This window comes from Lipotes vexillifer, unplaced genomic scaffold (assembly GCF_000442215.2).
Source record: "Lipotes vexillifer unplaced genomic scaffold, Lipotes_vexillifer_v1.1 scaffold1208, whole genome shotgun sequence".
NCBI classification, from domain to species: Eukaryota; Metazoa; Chordata; class Mammalia; order Artiodactyla; family Lipotidae; genus Lipotes; species Lipotes vexillifer.
In genome coordinates, this window is record NW_006799247.1 from 263,778 (window position 1) to 283,934 (window position 20,157).

The 20,157-nt window shown below is 37.9% G+C and overlaps 1 protein-coding gene across 4 annotated transcripts in view; it reads left to right on the top strand.

The window, feature by feature from the left end:
- The window catches only part of KLHL2 (kelch like family member 2), a 124,189-nt gene that overhangs the window by 90,627 nt on the left and 13,405 nt on the right, over positions 1–20,157 (top strand). For all 4 annotated transcript variants that reach the window (XM_007471530.1, XM_007471529.1, XM_007471532.1 and 1 more), the window contains 4 exons: positions 8,363–8,472; positions 12,811–12,927; positions 14,082–14,231; positions 19,187–19,304. In XM_007471530.1, coding sequence (XP_007471592.1) covers positions 8,363–8,472; positions 12,811–12,927; positions 14,082–14,231; positions 19,187–19,304 — 495 coding nt within the window. The remainder of the gene's footprint in view (positions 1–8,362; positions 8,473–12,810; positions 12,928–14,081; positions 14,232–19,186; positions 19,305–20,157) is intronic.

Sequence of the window (20,157 nt, forward strand, 5' to 3'; positions counted from 1 at the left end):
CCCCCCTCCCCCCCCCCCCCGTCTCCCGACAAATGTAGTTACTAGTATTAGTTTTGGGTTTTTTTTTTTTTTGTCGGGGTGAGGGAGGCTAGGTAGTCTATTCACATGGTTCATATAACAATAATATGTACAAAGCTATCCACTGAAAACATTTGTTTCCACATCTGTCCTACTTCTCTCCTCCTTAGGTATGCCCTTCTCTATAGGGAAGTGTTTTTATTAGTTCCTTTTATACTTTTCCTGTGTACATGAATCTATAGTGTTATCCTTCCCCTTTCTTTACACAAAAGGTAGCTAATATTCTGTGTACTCCTTCGGTAGTACCTTTTCTCCCCTCAAACTGGCAACATTTCCTGAAACTCTCTTCATAGCATGAACTTTCTTATTCTTTTTTATAGATGCAGAATATTTTATAGATGCAGAATATTGTGTAATTGTACCATTTTTAATCAATGCCAACCAATTAACTCTTTTGCAGTTATTAAAAACAATGCCGCAGTGAATAACTGCGGTGAATGTGTTATTTCATAACTGGTCAAGTGTATTTGTAGGATGAGATTTCAATATTGATGTCTATAGAGCTTGTACTAATTTATACTCCTACCGGCAGTATGAAATAGTACACAGTTTCATAGTAGGGATATGTTTTGGGGTTTTTTGTTTGTTTTTAATTTTGATCTTCATGGTTTTGTAGCTTGAGGCCAGGGAAGAAATGTTCATATATCATTTTTATTAGCAGTAGTGGTAATATTAGAGCATTTAACAGGAACTAAGCAGCAGAGAGGCAAATAATGATTTGTATAAACAACACATAAAATGACAGGTAGCACTAACCTTCTTGCCTTTCTTCCTACAGAGTTCCCGTGAACAAATTTCTATCTAAACATGTTTTCAGTTGCTTTTGGTGCCTAGAAATTTGAATATACATATAGGAATCGTAAAATTGAGAACTGCCACTGTCAGTCATTACAGGTTCACGTTATTTTAATGTTTTAGAAACACATACAAGATTTTACCGATTCATGAAAGGTATTGTTAGGAGTCCATGCTATTTTTTTTAATATGTATTGGGGAAATGGCTTGCCGTATTGTAAGTGTCTTGCATTAGTTGACTAAAATTTGTGATCTCATCACACCCAAAGCTCTTCCTTCTGAGATGGCCTAGCGATTCCCTTTATAAATGTGGTTTGAATTTTATATTTTCCCATAACAACTTTGTAAAGCTCCTTTTGCCCTTACAGGTTTGACAACAGGGGTTTTTTTCCTCCAACAGATACAGAATTATACCTTTTCCCATTCAAATGACAAGACTTGCTTTATTTTAGTTCAAGAGAATTGGTTATAGGTACTGTAAAACAAACCACTTCCCATTCTCCTTACCCCAAAGCATTCTGAGGCATAAAACTGAATGGCAGTGGTAGCTAACAGACCCATTTCAGTATGCACATGTCTGTTCACTTGCACAGATGTGCAGTGTTTCCTCTTGATAGTGGATCCTGTCCATGTGGTAATACTACTCTGTATTTCTCACAGTTGTTCCATTTCTAGCCCACAATCAAAAAGCAGGATGGTTTGATGGCAACAGTGGAACTGTCATCTTCAGCATAAGGTTTGAGAATGACCATTGTGAAGGTAGCAGATTAAACTACACTCTAATGTCACTTAGAGAAGAGTTTATTAGTATATTATTTAGATGTGCTGTATGTGTTCTCTTGGCCATTCATTAAAACTATCTCATTAACTGAGTAATAATGCCTCCTCTATTCTCAGTTTCCAGTAGTACTTGCCAGAAGCTTAAATCACCAAAGTGTTTTTCACTGAAATATTTTTTTTTCTTATAGCACAAGGGTTACAAAGAAGAAAAGGGAAATGTTATATGCTTTTGAAAATAATGTAATAGGTTTGGATGCTACTTTTTTTTGTAGATATTAAAAACATTTGTTTTAATTGAATGAAAGATTCTTTACATTCTGTAGTGCTTTGCAGTTTCCAAAAGTTTTCCTGCCATAACAAAATACCACAGACTGGGTGACTTAAACAACAGAAATTTACCTCCTCATAGCTCTGGAGACTGGGAGTCCAAGATCAAGCTGCCAGTAAGGTTGGTTTCTGGTGAGACCTCTTTCCCCAGCTTATAGATGACCACCTTCTCACTGTGTCCACACATGGCATTTTCTCTGTGCATGCACACCACTGGTGTCTTTTTATAAGGACACCAGTCCTATTGGATTAGGGCTCTCTTATGACCTCATTTAAATTTAATTGCCTCCTTGAAGGATCTGTCTCCAAATACAACCACATTAAGGGTTGTCTTCAAAATGTAAATTTTGGGGGAACACAATTCAGTCCACAGTAGTAATCCATAATGTCCAACAATGAGCAAAGAGGTATCCTAGGAGAGATATCCTAGGAGTAGTACTTTGATAGAGACTTAGAACAGGCAACTGAAACTTTTGTTGTCTAAAACTGGGGGAGGTAAAGGCATGAAGGGCTGGCTTACACATCTTCACAAGCGTGTGCTCACACTCAACATGGGGTAAGGATACCCCATGTGGGTGTGACCAAGGGAGGGTCTTCAACAGACAGATTCCTTCACTTTTCAGAAGAATTTGGGGAAGAGGAGGTGGGAGAAGATGCTGGTATGACTATACAGTTTCCCCCACAACACCTCAACTTCCTTTTATTCCTACCTGATTCAGTGGTTCCAGGACCAGGGCTGCAGTTGCAGGGGCCAGAAGCAGGGGTGATTCCTAAGCAATAAACCTTAACTGTACTTTTAAACTTTTACGTCAGGATTCCTAAAGGTCTAATGTGATAGACTGTGCATTCACCCCATCTGGCAAACTTGGGGTCGACAGTGAATACAGCTGTATTACCTAGTGGTTGAGATAGACCACTAGTTCTATACCTATGGAATGATACCCTATGTAAATGGGAGTGGGCTGAAGGGGAAGCATTTGCTAGATGGTATTGCTGCTGGCAATCTGGACCAGCACAGTAGCCAAACCTGTTGTCCCTTCCTGTCGCTTCCAAAGGTGGAAAAGTTAAAATTCAATGAGAAATGGAGAGAAGCTCCCAAGACTGAACCAGGAAGAAATAGAAGATATGAACAGACCAAGTAATGAAATTGAATAAGTAATTTAAAAACTCCCAGAAAACAGAAGTCCAGAATCAGATGGCTTTACAGGTGAATTCTATGAAACATTTAGAGAAGAGTTAATACCTATCCTTCTCAATCTATTCCAAAAATTGCAGAGGAAGGAACACTTCCAAAGTCGTCCTGTGAGGGCACCATCACGCTGAAACCAAAACCAAACAAAGATAATCACAAAAAAAGAAAATTACAGACCAATATCACTGATGAATACAGGTACAAAAATCCTCAACAAAATACTAGCCAGTCGAATCCAACAATACATTAAAGGATCATACACCATGATCAAAAGGGATTTGTCTCAGGGATGCAAGGATTTTTCAGTATCCACAAATCAGTCAGTGTGATACACCACATTAACAAATTGAAGAATAAAAACCATATGATCATCTCAGTAGATGCCAAAACCAATTTTGATAAAATTCAGTATCCATTTATGGTAAAAACTCTCCAGAAAGTGGACATAGAGTGAACGAACATACCTCAACATAATAAAGGCCAAGTATGACAAACCCACAGCTAACATCATACTCAACGGTGAAAAGCTGAAAAAGCATTCCCTCTGAGATCAGGAACAAGACAAGGATGTCCTTCTCACCACTTTTATTCAACATAATTTTGGAAGTCTTAGCCACAGCAATCAGGGAAGAAAAAGAAATAAAAGGAATCCAAACTGGAAGTAAAACTGTCACTGTTTGTTTGTGGGGTGTTTTGTGGCTGCGTTGGGTCTTTGTTGCTGCGCTCAGGCTTTCTCTAGTTACGGCAGGCGGGGGCTACTCTTGGTTGCAGTGCGTGGGCGTCTCATTGCGGTGGCTTCTCGTTGCAGAGCATGGGCTCTAGGCACATGGGCTTCAGTAGTTGTGGCACACGGGCTCAGTAGTTGTGGCTCGCAGGTTCTAGAGCAAAGGCTCAGTAGTTGTGGTGCACAGGATTAGTTGCTCCACGGCATGTGGGATCTTCCCAGACCAGGGATCGAACCTGTGTCCCCTGCATTGGCAGGCATATTCTTAACCACTGTGCCACCAGGGAAGTCCCAAAACTGTCACTGTCTGCAGATGACATGATACTGTACATAGAAAGACCTAAAGGCTACCCAAGAACTATTAGAACTCAGTAATGAATTTGGTAAAGTATCAGGATACAAAATTAATATACAGAAATCTGTTGCATTTCTATACACTAACAACAAAGTATCAGAAAGAGAGATTAAGGAAATAATGCTATTTACCATCACATCAAAAAGAATGGATGCTACTTTTAATGTTTTTAGTTTGATACTGAGTGAATTGGTTAAAGTTTTAAGGTTGGTAGGATCATGCAGAGCAAGCATGGACTGATAAGAAACAATAGGATCTGGAGACCAAGGCTTCAGAACATATAAAACAACAGACAATTGGCAGTGTCAAGCGTAAGCTGTTCTGGAAACAGAGAGGGTTGGGCCAGGGATAGTGGCCCTAGGATAACTGTGAGTTCTGCTGGTATATGGGTTGAAGTCAGGCCATATAAATTATGTGAATTATTGTAGGTAGGTAGGTAGGTGGAATCTTCGAGTTCAGTGGGAAAGATCAGTAAATGCTCAAGTTAGGCGACATTAAATTAAGAATATTATTCACAGGACAAACCTGTGTAACCAAAGACATTTAAAATATCACTCGTGCCCCAGAGTGCCTTACAGTGACTGAGCCAGACATCTGGTGTGTCTGGGTGCCTGGGGTGTATTAACCAGCAAGAGTCCTGCCAAATTGCCTGTCAGTTAATACAGCAGAACATTTGAAGATTCATACTGTTCGTATAAATAGAGAAAAGGCAGGGCTTACAGTAAACTAATTTACTCCTGATGTTGCCAGATACTGCCCTCCATATTTAGTGATGCTCTACATAATTGCCAAAACCTTTCCAAGAAAGCTTAATGTGAAGGGGTAAACATTAGATACCAATACCGAAAGATTTTACTGAGGAGGAGAGGTTGTTCAGGTAGAAAGTAGAACATATGTGAGGGTTGGAACTATTTAAAAATATGTATATGACTTTCTACAATGAAAGTTCCCTTGAACGTTTCATCTTTCTCCACTTTTCATTTAGACTAGTTTTTTTGTAATTGGTGAGGGTCCTCGGGTTCATTTGTTTGAATAACAGCTATGTTATGGTTTTCGCAATACCATCATCCCTGTGTATCCTTGGGGGCTGGTTCCAGGAGACCCGCTGATACCAACATCTGTCTATACTCAGGTCCCCTGTATAAAATGATGTAGGATGAATACAGTTGAGTTTCACAGCCCTGGATATGGGAAGGTCGACGGTACAGTTGTAGTAGTTGACTACTTTTCCTGCCCTCTTAACCTCCTTTGATCACTAGTAAAGAGTACACAATGAATTCAGAGCCCAAACTTGACTTTGGATAAAGTTTACTAATGCCCTTACTTATAAATTTAAGTAATTGATTATTTTTAAAACGTTACCAAGTTTGTTTTTTAGTAAGTCCATTTTTCTGATTAATGAGGCAAGAGTCTAGGGTAACTTATACAGTCATGATATAGAAAAGTTACGTTCTCTGTGTTGTATTTGTTACCACTAGAGATTTTTTCCCCCATGAAAAGTATAGGGAGGCCAGTAATCTCTTTCTTTGATTCAGATTTTAAAACTGTAAAAGAAGCTTCGTGCAAAATCATTACAGGCCTATGTTTGGAAGTGAAAATATTTCTTTATGTATAAAAACTCCTGAAATGATTTTTTTGTGTAAACTTCTTGTGAGGTCAGGAACTATTATTCAGTTACAAATTAATCATTTATGTTGTTCTTTATCAGTGCATTCTTTTTTAACTAGTAATATTTGTTAGAGCAGTTGTAGTTTTATAGACAAATTGAGTGGGCGGTGCAGAGAGTTCTTCCTGTGTCCTCCCTCTTCCTACAGTTTCTGCTATTATTAACATATTGCATTAGTTTGGTACATTTGTTACAGATTATGAGCCAATATTGATACATTATTATTAACTGAAGACCATAGTATATATGGTTCACTGCTTGTGTTGTATATTCTGTGGGTTTTGACAATGTATAATGACATGTATCCACCATTTTCCTCAAACTCAGAGGTTGCTTCCTCAGCCGTGTCCAGTCTACTAATCAGCCCATCAAAGACATTCTTCATTTTTCTTACCGTGTTTTTGATCTCTAGCATTTCTTTTTACTTTTATCTTAGAATTTTCCATCTCTCTGTTTACATTGCCCATCTGTTCCTGCATGCTGTCTGCTTTATCCATTCTCTGAGCATATTTATCATAGTTGTTTTAAATTCCCAGTTTGATAAATCCAGCATCCCTGCCGTGTCTGGTTTGGATGCTTGCTCTGTCTCTTCAAGTTGTGTTTTTTGCCTTTTAGAATGCCTTGTAATTTTTTTCTTGGTAGCCAGACATGATGTACCCAGTGAAAGGAACTGCTGTAAACAGGCCTTTAGAGATGTGGCAGTGAGATATGGGGAGGGAAGCCTTCTGTATTCCTATGATTAGGTCTCAGTTTGTTAGTGAGCCTATGGCTCTGGACTGTGAACTTGACAAATGTTTCTCGGGTTTCTTTCTCCATCCCTAGGTGGGACAGGATGGCTGGAGTGGGCTGGAGTTGGGTGTTTGCCTTCCTTGGGTCAGTTAGGCTCTGGTTAAGTGGTTTCTCCTGAGGGCAGACCTTATTAAGAACAGACTGCTTTGGGTATTTCAAATTGTTGAAATTCATTTCTCCTCCCCCTACCAGAAGCCAGAGGGGATTCTTCTCTCATATTTACTGTGGAAACCTGGTCGAGCTCCTGGAGGAAATCTCACAATATTGAGGGGATCCCCCTATGATTGGGTTCCCCCTGGAGTTTTTAACTCTCAGAGTTGTCCACGCTGAGATTTTCCTACCCTCGCACTGATTCGCATGCGGTTTCCACTTGTGAGTCTCTGTTTCAATCAGCTGCAGCTCCCTATGTTCTCCTGTCGATCTCTCTCCAATCTTGGGGGCATTGCTTTGCTCTGTGTTCTCTGCAAGGGAAGCCAACTAACCCTTTTTATGGTATGTTGAAACATACATTTGAAATGAATCTTTTATTTCATCTTAGAAAAATAAGGCTTTGAAAAAAATTACTATTAGAATATAGTTAATTGTAAAGACCTAGAAAATACCTAGAATTCCTAGCAGATTTTTACTTTAGAATATAGGGATCACAATACAATAAGAGCTAAATTATTGAGTCTTTACCCTTTACCACACACAGTTCTAGATGCTTACAAGCCATTAATTTATTTAATCCTCACAGCAATCTTGTTATGTAAGGTATTTTTATTATCCCCATTTTATAGATGAGGAAGCCAGGGGTTAGAGAAATTACAAAACTTTCCCAAGGTTTTACAAACTAGCACGTGGCAGAGCTGGGATTTGACCACCATATTTCCTTGTGAGCTCACGCTTTAAAATGAGAGCTAGATTTGGAGGAAAGGATACTTTGTAAATGATTAGTTTTCTTTTTTTTTTTCAGTTTTTAAGTCATTGATTATACTAATAGTACCCCCTCCCCCCCTTTGGAGGAGTGGGTATATTTGTGAAATCAAAGAAAGGGTTTCTTTTTCAGTTTTAAGAATTACTAATTTCACTGGTTTCTGGAAAGGAATTGAGGGTATAAAATAGTGTAACTTGATCCCCAAGTAAATTGCTTATATAGAATTCAGAGTTATCTATTCAGACTGACCAGCATTTAAGATTTCCTTGTTTAGTCTTTAGTTTTCAATTAAAGCAGCTTCCCCTCCTTACCCCATTATGTCCTAAAGCCCTCTAATGTTTTACATAATACATTTAAGTGTGTGAATAATAACACCATGTACTTTATCTGATTTATGTAATCAAAAGGTTTTACAAATTTCAACACTTATAGTCTTATTACCAGATAAGGAGTAGATAGATGTTTAACTCTAAAACACCCCCTTATAAAAACAGAAGTGATTCAGCTGAGTGTACAGTAAGGCTACCTTTCTGCCTGTGCTTCCACTTTGTCACTCAAGTACAGACCACTTCCACAGGAGAGTTTGTTTGGGTTTGTCTTGTTAGTTCTTGCCTTAAGGAAGTACACTTGGTTTTCTCCTTCATAGGTTAGATTAGGAAAAACCTCTTCTTTTTTAAGCAGTTTGAAACTATGGTAATAGAATGTGGCGTTAATGGGTTTTCTTTGTAACCTCCAAACAGAGCAACATTTTGCAGATGTTGTACTTAGTGAAGAATTTCTCAACCTCGGCATTGAACAAGTGTGCAGCTTAATCTCGAGTGACAAACTTACCATTTCTTCAGAAGAGAAGGTAAGTGTATTTTTCTTTTCCCAGTGTACAGTGATATAGTATTTTTCCTTTCTTTCACTTTGTTTTGTAACTTTGTGATCCTGTATGTGTAGTGACAGCCAGTGATCTTTGAACTGGAAGTTGAGAAACTCCACTAGTTGACTTGTTGGTTGTGTAAATAACTGTGTTCTTACTTTTTAGGAGCTTCCCTAAATGGTTAGACACCAGAGTTTTGTGCTTGACCCCACAGCAAGAGCTTGCATACATTGAACTATCTGAAACAAAGGGCTTTTGGGGAACTGGGTTTCTTCTCACAGCTAGATACCAGGGAAAATTGTGATCTAAACATAATATTCTCAGACTTCCCTGGTGGCACAGTGGTTAAGCATCCACCTGCCAATGCAGGGGACATGGGTTCAAGCCCTGGTCCGGGAAGATCCCACATGCCGTGGAGCAGCTAGCCCGTGCGCCACAACTACTGAGCCTGTGCTCAAGAGCCCATGAGCCGAAACTACTGAGCCTGTGTGCCACAACTACTGAAGCCTGCATGTCTAGAGCCTGTGCTCCTCAACAAGAGAAGACACCGCAATGAGAAGCCTGCGCACAGCAACAAAGAGTAGCCCCCGCTCACGCTCAACACAACTAGAGAAAGGCTGGTGCAACAACGAAGACCCAATGCAGCCAAAAATAAATAAATTAATTAATTAATAAAAAGAAGCCACTTTAAAAATAAATAAATAAATAAACATAATATTCTCAAACCAAAGTAATTTCACCATCATGTGAGTTGGACGAAGTCACCCAGGTGGCAAAGTTTAGCTAGTTCCAGACTGACCTCTTCCTTCAGACTGGCCCCTGCAGCTTACACCCCACCCTCTCCATCTGTCCTTACCCCCTTCCAGAGCCCTGTGCAGCTGCTTTGTCTGGTTGTAGCCTGTCTGTCCGAAGTTGGGGTTGCCTTTTTCAGCCACCTGCACCTTTTGTATCGGTGGAGGGAGAAGCTTCTCAGTGGGTTTTATTCTTTGGGTAGGTTTTGTAGTTTGTGGGAATCAGGGGGCAAAAGCTTATGAACCTGCAGTGTTTGGAGGAAGTGAAACTTGAGTTTTTCCTTTGTGTGATTTGTTGTATAAACTTTGTTATTCTTTTCCTCAAGGATATTCATACTGCTTGGGGGCAAAAAGACACATTTCTTATAATATTTACCAAATAAAAAAATATGGGAAAGTGGTTGTGAAATGTATAATCTTAACACCCCAGAAATATAGAGGCGAGGAAGACACTACTATTCATGTTTAATAGATGTGTGTTGAGTGCGTACTGTGTACCAGACACTGCCATGGAGTCCTCCGTACAAGAAGATTGACAAAATAAAATCCTTTACTCATGACTAGAGGGACAACCAGTGGGGTAATAAATGATCACAGAATGCTGTAGAGGGTCCAGAAGGAGTCTTTAATCATTCCTTGGATACAGATTGGAGTTAAGTGTGGCTCAGATGTATGATCCAAGTTTTTAAAAGTGCGTATGAGTTTGCCAGGGAAACAGGGATGGGTGGGAAGGAGAAGGGCAGCCCAGGTAGAGGGAACAGTATACGTAAGTGTAAAGAGGTGTGAAAGAATGATTGCATTCTTTTAGTTCAGTACAATTAGAGTTTACAGTATGTTTGGCAGAGTGGTAGGAGATAAGGTGGGAAGATGACATAAAATACCTTCTCAACCATGTTAAAGAAAATTGACTTGGACTTCCTTGGTGGCACAGTGAATAGGAATCTGCCTGCCAATGCAGGGGACACGGATTCAAGCCCTGGTTCGGGAAGATCCCACATGCAGCAGAGCAGCTAAGCCCGTGCACCACGACTACTAAGCCTGCTTTCTAGACCCCGCATGACACAACTACTGAGCCCGTGTGCCGCAACTACGGAAGCCCGCGCACCTAGAGCCCGTGCTCCACAACAAGAGAAGCCACAACAAGAAGCCTATGCACTGCAATGAAGAGTAGCTCCCGCTCACCACAGCTAGAGAAAGCCCGCGCACAGCAACAAGGACCCAACACAGCCAAAAATAAATAAATATTTTTTTAAATTGACTTTATCCTAGTGATAAAGAGCCTCTGAAGGGTTCTAATCAGTAGAAGAGTGCTATGATAATGCCTTCACTGTAGAAATGTCACGGAGGCTGTTCCGGTTTTCTACTGCTGCATAACAACCACCCCAAAATGCAGTGACATAGAACAGCCATGTTGTTATGCTCACAGTCTGTGGGCAGAATTCATGCAGGGCACATAGAGACAGCTTGTCTATGCTCTGCAGTGCCTGGGGCTTCAGCTGGGTTGGTTTGACAGGTGGCATTATTCTACTGGAGCCACATACCCAAGGCTTCAGTACCTCTGCACATGGCATCTTATGTTTCTGGAACACCCAGGATGGTTCCTTCACTCGCTTGTCTGGCTCCTGGGCCAGGTATTGGTTGGTAGCTCACCCTCCCCACCCCTCTTCCTCTCTATGACTGGCTTGGGTCTCATAGCATCTCATCTCCAGTAATCAGACTTTTTACATGACACCTGGCTTCCCCCAAATGAGCATTTCAAGAGACCAGAGGCATCTTATGACCCAGCTTCAGAAGCCCCACAGCACTGCCTCCACAACCTTCTGTTGGTTACACAGGGCCAGCTTAGATTCCTGTGGGAGGTTACTACATAAGGTGTGGATACCAGAGAAGTGGTTTATCAGGGACCATTTTTGGAGACTAGCTCCAAAGTGGTGGTGTGCAGAATGGACCAAAAGTGGGGTGAGGGTCATATAGGAGGATGTTGAAGTTACCAGTGAGCAATAGGATCTGGCATAGGGTGGTAGAAAGAGGGGTGGAGAAGAGAAGACAGAGCTGAGAAATAGTTAGCAGATAGAATTGACAGGACGCTCTTTATCTTCTAGCATCTGGCACATAGAGGTACTTGGTGACTGAATGAATTAAAGAGGCTCATTAATTATAATGTAGATTATTTTTAGCTTCTTGCTCTATACCTGCATCAAAATAACCTATTTTTTGCTTCCTAGTTATTCATTTACATATCATCAAACATTTTCTACAACCCGTTAAAGATTACTGGGTTGTATATTCATCAGTCTGGAAGGAAATTATGTAGTCAAATATTGTCTTCATAATAGCTTATTAGCTTTCTAATACATATATGTTGTAATGCCCTTATTATTTTGATTATTTTTAATATAAAATATTATATTTTAATACATTCTACTGTTGTGACAAAAGAGAGTTAATCTATTCTGCAGATCCTTGATTTAGAAGTATATTGTCCAGCATTTGTTTGTAAACCCAAAGAAAAACCCAAAAAATGAGTTGTTGCCAAGAGTACATGATTTTCATTCCAGATATCACTTTGTTTTATTATTTTGGGTGCTTTATTCAAAAGGGACTTTAGATTTAAATCTAAGTAAGTAGAACTAAATTCAATTTGGAAAGGTTGTCAACAATGAATTAGATAATATATCATCAAATTATCACCGCTACCACTCAAGTTCAAGAAGATTAGATAATGTACTTGATGAAATATATAGTAAATACCCAGCAAAAAGTACTCACTAAATACATCAAAGTACTCAAGTACTTATTAAAGTACCTACTAAATTAAAAGTAGATCTACCATATGATCCAGCAGTCCCACTTCTGAGTATGTATCCAAAGGAAATAATAACAGAATCTTGAAGAGATATCTGTATTGCTGTGTTGGCTGCAGCATTTTTCACAATAACCAAGATGTGGAAACAACCTGAATGAATGGATAGAGAGGTGCTATATACACACAATGGATTATTACTCAGCCATAAAAAGAAGGAAATCCTGCCTTTTGTGACAACATGGATGGACCTTGAGGGCATTATGCTAAGTAAAATAAGTCAGAGAAAGACAAATACTGTATCATTTCACTTATATGCAGACTCAAAAGTCAAACTCATAGAAAGAGAGTTGAGTGGTGGTTACCAGGGGCTGGGAGTAGGGGAATCCGAGAGATGTTGGTCAAAGGGTAGAAACTTCTAGTTATAAGATGAAAAAGTTCTAGAGACCTAATGTGACTAACAATACTGTATTATCTAAAAGTTCCTGAGAGTACCTCTTAAATTAAGTACATACTAAGTACCAAATGAAAAAAATAAAAAGCAAAGAAAGAAATGGAGTGGATGTACTTTTCAAGTGCATCATAAGTCAGGATTTGAAAAACTTGAGCCATGGATTAAACTTGGATGTCTTAGCAAGAGTTGTATACAAAATGTAATATTGTATTTTATTCAGATGCCTTGGTACATAACTCATTACTTATTTTTCTTTCCCCCATATTTTCGGCAAGGTATTTGAAGCAGTAATAGCTTGGGTGAATCATGACAAGGATGTAAGGCAAGAATTTATGGCTCGGCTGATGGAACATGTACGGTTACCTTTACTTCCTCGGGAATATTTAGTTCAGGTAAAAGCATTTGCAAAACACATGAGTACACCTACTCCATGTCACTGGGCTGACAGCATGTAGATTCCTGTTACACAGTGGTAACTAGGCAGAGGGCAGTAAACGCACCTGCTGTCCTTGGCAACTGCTAACTCTTGGGGCAGTTCCCAGTCTTACAGGTTTGCTTCTTCCCTATTTCTGATTTGAGTAAGCAAGTACTAGAGCTTATGGAGGCAGTATTTGTGGTGACCTAAGTACATGTAAATAAATGCATTTGTGGCTCTGTGTCACTGCTCTGCATCTCCTTTGCTTTCCTTTTGATAGCCTGCTCTGACTGCTTTGTAGAAATGGAATTTTGATGTTCAACTCAAATACTTTTTAATTTTCCTTCACAGTTTCAGTGGCTTGCATTTGGTTTCTGTCTTTACTTCTAAACTGAGGAAAACCAGGTTATTTGAAATAAATAGCAATAAATGGATCTTTAGTAGTCTCTGAACAATTTTAAATTTATTGTTTTATTAATATTCTACTAGGAACATTTCAACATTTTAATTTATAATTGAAACCATCTAATGAAACATTTCTTTATTAGGAGATTAGATCTGATCATTTTAGAATTTTTTGAAGCCTCATTATTTGTTGTAATTTGTGTAATCATTGGTACTCTACCTTTAAGAAAATGAACTGAAAAAACCTGTCCTGCACTTGACGTCAGGGATAGCAAGGACAAGTTTTATTTGTGGTGTAGGCACATTGTTATAAAGTATTTTGAATTCCTTTTCCGGGTATTTAGTTTGTGCTTTAAAAAGACATCTTTAATTTATAAATATTTCCTCCCCCACCTGAAGGACTCATTATCTAAATTTTCTTATTTTTCTTACTATTTGGCTTAATGTTTAAAGATAACAAATAGGTGAACATAATATTATCCAAAGATTATTCTGTAGCTGACATTGAAGTATATAATTTTCATTGCAATTCTTCTTTATTACTTATAAATGTTTTGCTCTGCAGACCAGATCCTTGAGCATTTGGGGGCATCATTTACTTTTCTTTTAGTGATATTTATAAACCAGGGAGGATAGTTATTGCTTTTTTCCTCTACTTTGTTTCTTTGTCACTCTTATCATGAAGTAGCTATCCCCTCATGGGGTGGGTCTGATTTCTTCTTCCAGAGGGTTGAGGAAGAAGCACTGGTGAAGAACAGCAGTGCTTGCAAAGATTACCTCATTGAAGCTATGAAGTATCATCTGCTACCAACAGAGCAGCGTATATTAATGAAGAGTGTCCGGACCCGACTGAGGACACCCATGAACCTTCCCAAAGTAGGATCTGCTGTTCATACTTGTTACTACCTCATCTGAAAGGCCCATAGTGAGGCTGTTAATATTTTACTCATCTGATTTTCCGTGTGCCCAGGAATTCATTGAAGTGTATATAATTCAACTTCTCTATTGATTTTGTCTGTGGAGGGTGGGGATTGTTTGACTCACTTAATCTTTATAAACCACATGATGTCACTCTTCTGGAACAGAGGCAACTGGTATTTGTCCCTTCTGAGTTTTTTTTAGCTCTTTACAAAGATTTCTTTGTAAGCTACATGTTTGGATAGTAACTGAAAACTGACTAGTTTCACAGAATTGCTAAGAACTTAGGATGCTAGCTTGTTCCTTTTGTTCCTTCCTATTGTCTGTTGTGTACTATTTGATGGTTCACTCACACATCATACATAGTCATTTTTTCCATATGTTTAACCAGATCTCCAGTGTTCATGTAATTCCTCTGTGAAAGTTCATATTCTACCTTTATCTTTTTAGTTGAAGCCATTCATGTCTTACTGATTTAATTTTCCTTACGAATAACCCCTCATTTCTGTCTCTCTGTTTGCAATTCCTTCTGCTCTGTTTGCATCTTTACAGTACTAGGAGACCAGCACTTTAAGCACCATTTTGTGTATGGTCTAATGAGAATGACCCATAATATAATGCTCTTATTTATGTATTGATTTTTAGCTCTCATGTGTGTTTGGGGCAATGATGAATTAAGAAATAAGAATTAATCTGTTATCCACTGTTTTCTTATATCACCTTTAGTTATTACTTTACCTTTTCATTAAATTAAATCTTTTAAATTCTTTCACTTTAATGCTTTTATTCAGTGTTTTTTCAATTTTATTTATTTTTTTTGAAGTCTACATTTTAATTGCTGCAAATCCATATTAGTAGTGTTTTTCTGTTTTGCCCAGTGTTAACAAGAGTTCTCAATTTAGAACCAACTGTATTTTGCCAGTGTGCTACTCCCTCCTTTTTTCTAGATCATTAGTAAATATTTTAATTTAAAATGGACTTCAGTACTCTCCCTGGTGATACCTCATTAGAAATACCCACTTACCAACATAGTCCGTTTATAGGAAGTTTCAGTCTATATGATTATGTTTATTATCTAAGCCAAAAAGTAAATAATTTGGCATATAACATCTATTGAGATTCAGGATCATATAGATTCAAATTTGGCATGCTTTTTTTTTTTTTAACATCCCTCTACGTGTTACTCATCGTTTCATAGGCTCCTGGAAGTTCAAATGCTTTTCTCAAAATATTCTAAATTTTTACTGAGAATTATTATCACTTAAAAAGTATTTACAAGGCGCTCACTTCCTACCCTATTTTGAAAATTGGTATTTGCCGTTTTTAAATTTTCTGATCTCTCCTCAGTTCTCCAAGATTTTTCAAAAATAATTGTAAGTGGCTCAGTAAGTACATTAGCTAGTTCCCTTAACACCTTAGTATGCATGCCATCTGGGTCTGCTGATTTTATAAGTGTTCACATTTTCCAAATACCCTTTTACCTCCTTTTATAAGTAGCTGTCTCTATAAGTCTTCATTACTTCATATTTGTCCATATTATTTGGTGTCAGTTTTTGTTCTTACAAAAATAGATTTATAAAAGTTGTTCATAGGCTTAGCCCATTCGAATTATTATTTCTTTTATGCTGGTCTCTTTAACTTCCTTCTAAATAGCTTGTTTTATCTTTAATACTTTTTAAACATTTCATATTTATAAAAGATCTCTTCTTAACTTGCATATTCCCTCTGCTGGCATCTTTAGCTTTGCTATCTTTAGCTATGCCTTAACCTTTAGAGTGAAAACTAATTCTCTTCTAATTTCTGTAATAAGCATGTCGGTTTTGAAAGCATTCTAAAGAGTCTTTGGTAAAATCCTATCAAGTATTTTCTGTTATGTAGAGTTGTGATCATCTCTTCAGTTGACACTCTCTGGGCTTCTCTGGTTGTGGCTTTGGAGTGACCCTCCTAACTGTATTAAACTTTCGGTTTCTCAGTTCTTTAGCTCTGATTTTGTGGTGGGTATGCTGATTCATGAAGGTTCTCTTCTGTTCTCTCAGGGTGGCTGGGGAGGAGGGTTGCAGACCTGACAGGTAGCAGGGAGCTACTCAGCTCCTGATTTTGCATTTGCATAGTCTCTCCTCAAAGTTTATTTATCTGCACATGTTTTTGCAAAAGTGCTTGTGTTGGACACTTCTTTCAATAGCACTGTCATTTTAGAGTGGTTGTACTCAAGATTAATTCTAAATAGGTAGGTAAGAATGAGGCAAAGATTAATTTCTCTTGCTGACGTATCATAATCATGGTAAGACCTATGAGACAAAATGTGGTAGCAATGCTGGAATAATAGATAATGTTTCTACCATGACAGTGACTAATTAGGCTCTGATTCTGTGGACGCATACTAATTTGCATCAAAGATCTTTTTATATCTCAGATATTAGTTTTGTATCGTCAGTAAACCATCTTGGGATTGTGTAAGGCAGTCTTGGATTTGGACAGTGTAATGAAAAACTGTATGTTTTGCTACTGTGCTTTGTTGTTAGCTTCTTTTTATCTTTGGAATCTGTATTTTTATAAATGCAATCTTATTATTTCTATATATTTATTTTTCTTTTTTTTACCCAGGATATCTATTAAGATTTCCAGTTGGAAAATTATGAAACTTGGTATTTCAGGAGGCAAAACTAATATTTAATAGGTGAAGAAAATGAAAGAACAAAGTTTAATTGATCTACATTTCAGGATGGTCACTTGAATTTGTGTAACTCCCGACCCGTTGCCTTCCTTAAATACATCACATTTAACTTTTCCATACAAATGTCTTCCCAGTTTTCTATTCCTTTGCATTAGCATAAACTAGTATGATGTTTCTTAGATCAGGCGTCACAAATAATTGGGGTGTCAGAGTCATGACACCTCTTTTGATGCTAGTAGCACAGTGGTTTTGATCACTGTCTCTTGATCTCATACAAATATCCCTGCTCTCCTGCTCTTGTCTTCCCATTATACATTCTTCCTTTCCCCATTATCTCTGATTCCTGGAGTTCCAAATCCTCACCCCATTTTACTTCTCTTGGGTGAGTAAAGAACAGATATTACTACCTTTCTGTATATTCGGTAGCACATATTCCCTTCCATCCTCATTTTGATCTACAAGAAGTGAACTATTGTGTGGAAATCACAAGATTCATAGTTGAGAATCATGAAATCTAATAAACCGTATTGTTTCTAAAGGATTATTTGAAAAGTATTCCCTTTAGAGATTTTTTTTAACTGATCTTCATCAGAGATGTTAACCAAACCTCTTTCAGCTGTTGTCTAACTGCTGGGCAGAGTTTAAAAGTTAAGCACAGGTAGGTCTTCTATAGACCTCTAGATACAGGATTGATCTTACTGTCTGTTGCACCTCTGTGATTTCATAACCTTGCCCCTCCCTTTTTTCCCTTTGGGATTGGGAGGGAAGGGTATTGCAGATTTTCTTTGTTAATTCTTCCTTTTATTTATTTGTATTCAACACTAGAGGAATGGCAGGTCTGAAAAAAAATTATATAACTGTGCTACATTCAGTCTTCTTTTTAAGACCTTTAAAATTCTTTATACTTTCCAGTAAATAAATTACTAAAATAGGCTTCTTTTCAGAAACAAGATTTATTCTGATTTCTGTGTACCCATCTTTCTATAGTTCCAAGTACAGGTAGGTCGTTGCTCAGTCAAGGTTGCAAACCTTCCCTTTTTGTATGCATGAGTCATTCCATCTTCTGTTTGTTTTGATTTTTTGTTTCTTTTGAACATCCGTTTTTCCTGTCATCTCACTTTTCCCTTGACAGGTCCTTGCCGTTCTTTACAGTGTTCCACACGTGACATCATTAACTTTTATGTTCTTCTGAATTGACAGCTGTGTTTTCAGTGTTTCCAAAGAGTGCCCAGTGTGCCCACTTATACTCATTAAAAGACAAACACATTGATTGCTAAATCCCATCTATCTCTCAAGGTTCTACCCCTCCAGGAAGCTTTCACTAAATTATGGCTATGTTTCATTTTCTGATCAGGAATAGCAATTAATGTCTATAACTAATCATAGCTTTCTGGTCACATATAATTGTATATAGTTCTTGAGGTACTTTAGAGTCTTGTCTCCTTAGTGATATCTAATAGCTCTTGGGGGTAGAGACCCTGTCTTACATTTCTTATGTAGAACATCTTAGCACAGTTCTGATCAAATATGGAAGATAGGCACTTAATAAATAGTTGTTGGATTGAATTGAATTGAGGAAGTTTATGGACCTCACTTATTCTCAGTGCTGGAGTGTTCTTCATTCATTCGTTATGATTTCTAGTATCTCCATTATCTGTCCTCTTGGTTGTTTTATTTGTGGGGCATCCAGGGAGGTCTCTTTACTTGACATCTGGGAATCTGTGCTCTCTTGTGAACTCCAATTCAATTAGTCCTCCTTTTTCAATAGGTTTTTTTTTCCTTCTTCCATCTTTCTTTAATACCTTATTGTCCTTTTCATCTCACCTACCCACTAACATAAATTTCACTTCTGTCTGCTTTCCTAGATTGTGGAGATCTAATCCCTGGTCATTACAAAGCTGGGATCTAGTTTATAGCAAACCCTATGACACTGCAGCCTTGCCAGTGCTGACTGCCTGCTGTTTTTGGCTTAAATACTGCTTTTGCTTGAAGGATCAGAAACTTAGTTTCTGATATCCTTATTTTTGACTAAATGTGCTAGAAAATAGAATTGTAGTTCTAACATACATGTGTCCTCTTTGTTGATGTTTATTAAATGTTGATGAGGTGGTTGTTTTCCCCCAGCTCCCCCTACCATCTTCATCCTAATATTCTCCATGTCATTGTCTTTGTAAGACATTTTAAATCCCTGAATATGCAGTAGTTGTTGGTTCAAGTGCCTCTACTTCTGCCCTTGCAGTTAATGGTGGTGGTTGGGGGCCAAGCACCAAAGGCTATCCGCAGTGTGGAATGCTATGACTTCAAAGAAGAACGATGGCACCAAGTAGCAGAATTGCCTTCCAGGAGATGTAGGGCAGGTAAGCATCATGCATTGCAGTCATTTCCCTATTGCTAGGTCATTGGGAGCTTCTCTCTCAGGTCTTATTTTATTAACTAGAAGAATCTTTATTAGAAAAGCTTTGATTAAAATAGCCATGTGATTACAGAGTGATTGAGGAGCCCTGAGCAACTCATAAGACATCGATGGGGATAGCTACTCTGTCTTCAGTTTACATATTCTTTATACTAGATTCTCTAGTATAAAGTGGAGTAGCTAGCAATTTGCTGGATCTTTTACTACTTACCTTTGCTGAAGTGTTGAGAATTCTTTAGGTTGGGACCCTTGGTTCTAAGAGATTCCTGACTTAGCTAATAAGCCACAGTTTCCATCTTCCAAGCATTCATTTTACAAACATTTGTTGAAATAGACTTTATTTATCCAAAACTGTAATCAGAAGAGGCAATTGCAAATTCTAAGGATTCTTCCTGTGACTCAAACCTGGATCCATAAATCATAGCTCCCATAGCAAATGAGTTCTAAGTGTAACAGAACATTTCTATCATGGTAGTCCTTTAACAATATATCCTAGAAATTGTTACATAACAGCATAAAGTTAACCCATTCCTTTCGAGCTGTCTAGTATGTTGGACAGGGATCTGGATGCAGTATAATTTTTACTAGTTTTTAATTGAACATTAAAATTGTTTTTAATCTTATGTTATAAATAGTACTGCAATGAATTCCTTATACATATATTATTATGTATGTATGCTAATATATTTTAGTGGGATAAAACTCTAGAACTAGAATTAATGATTCAAAGAGTATGCAAGGAAGATATACCAATTATTACTTCCATTAACAGTAAAATATGAAGGTACAAATTTCCC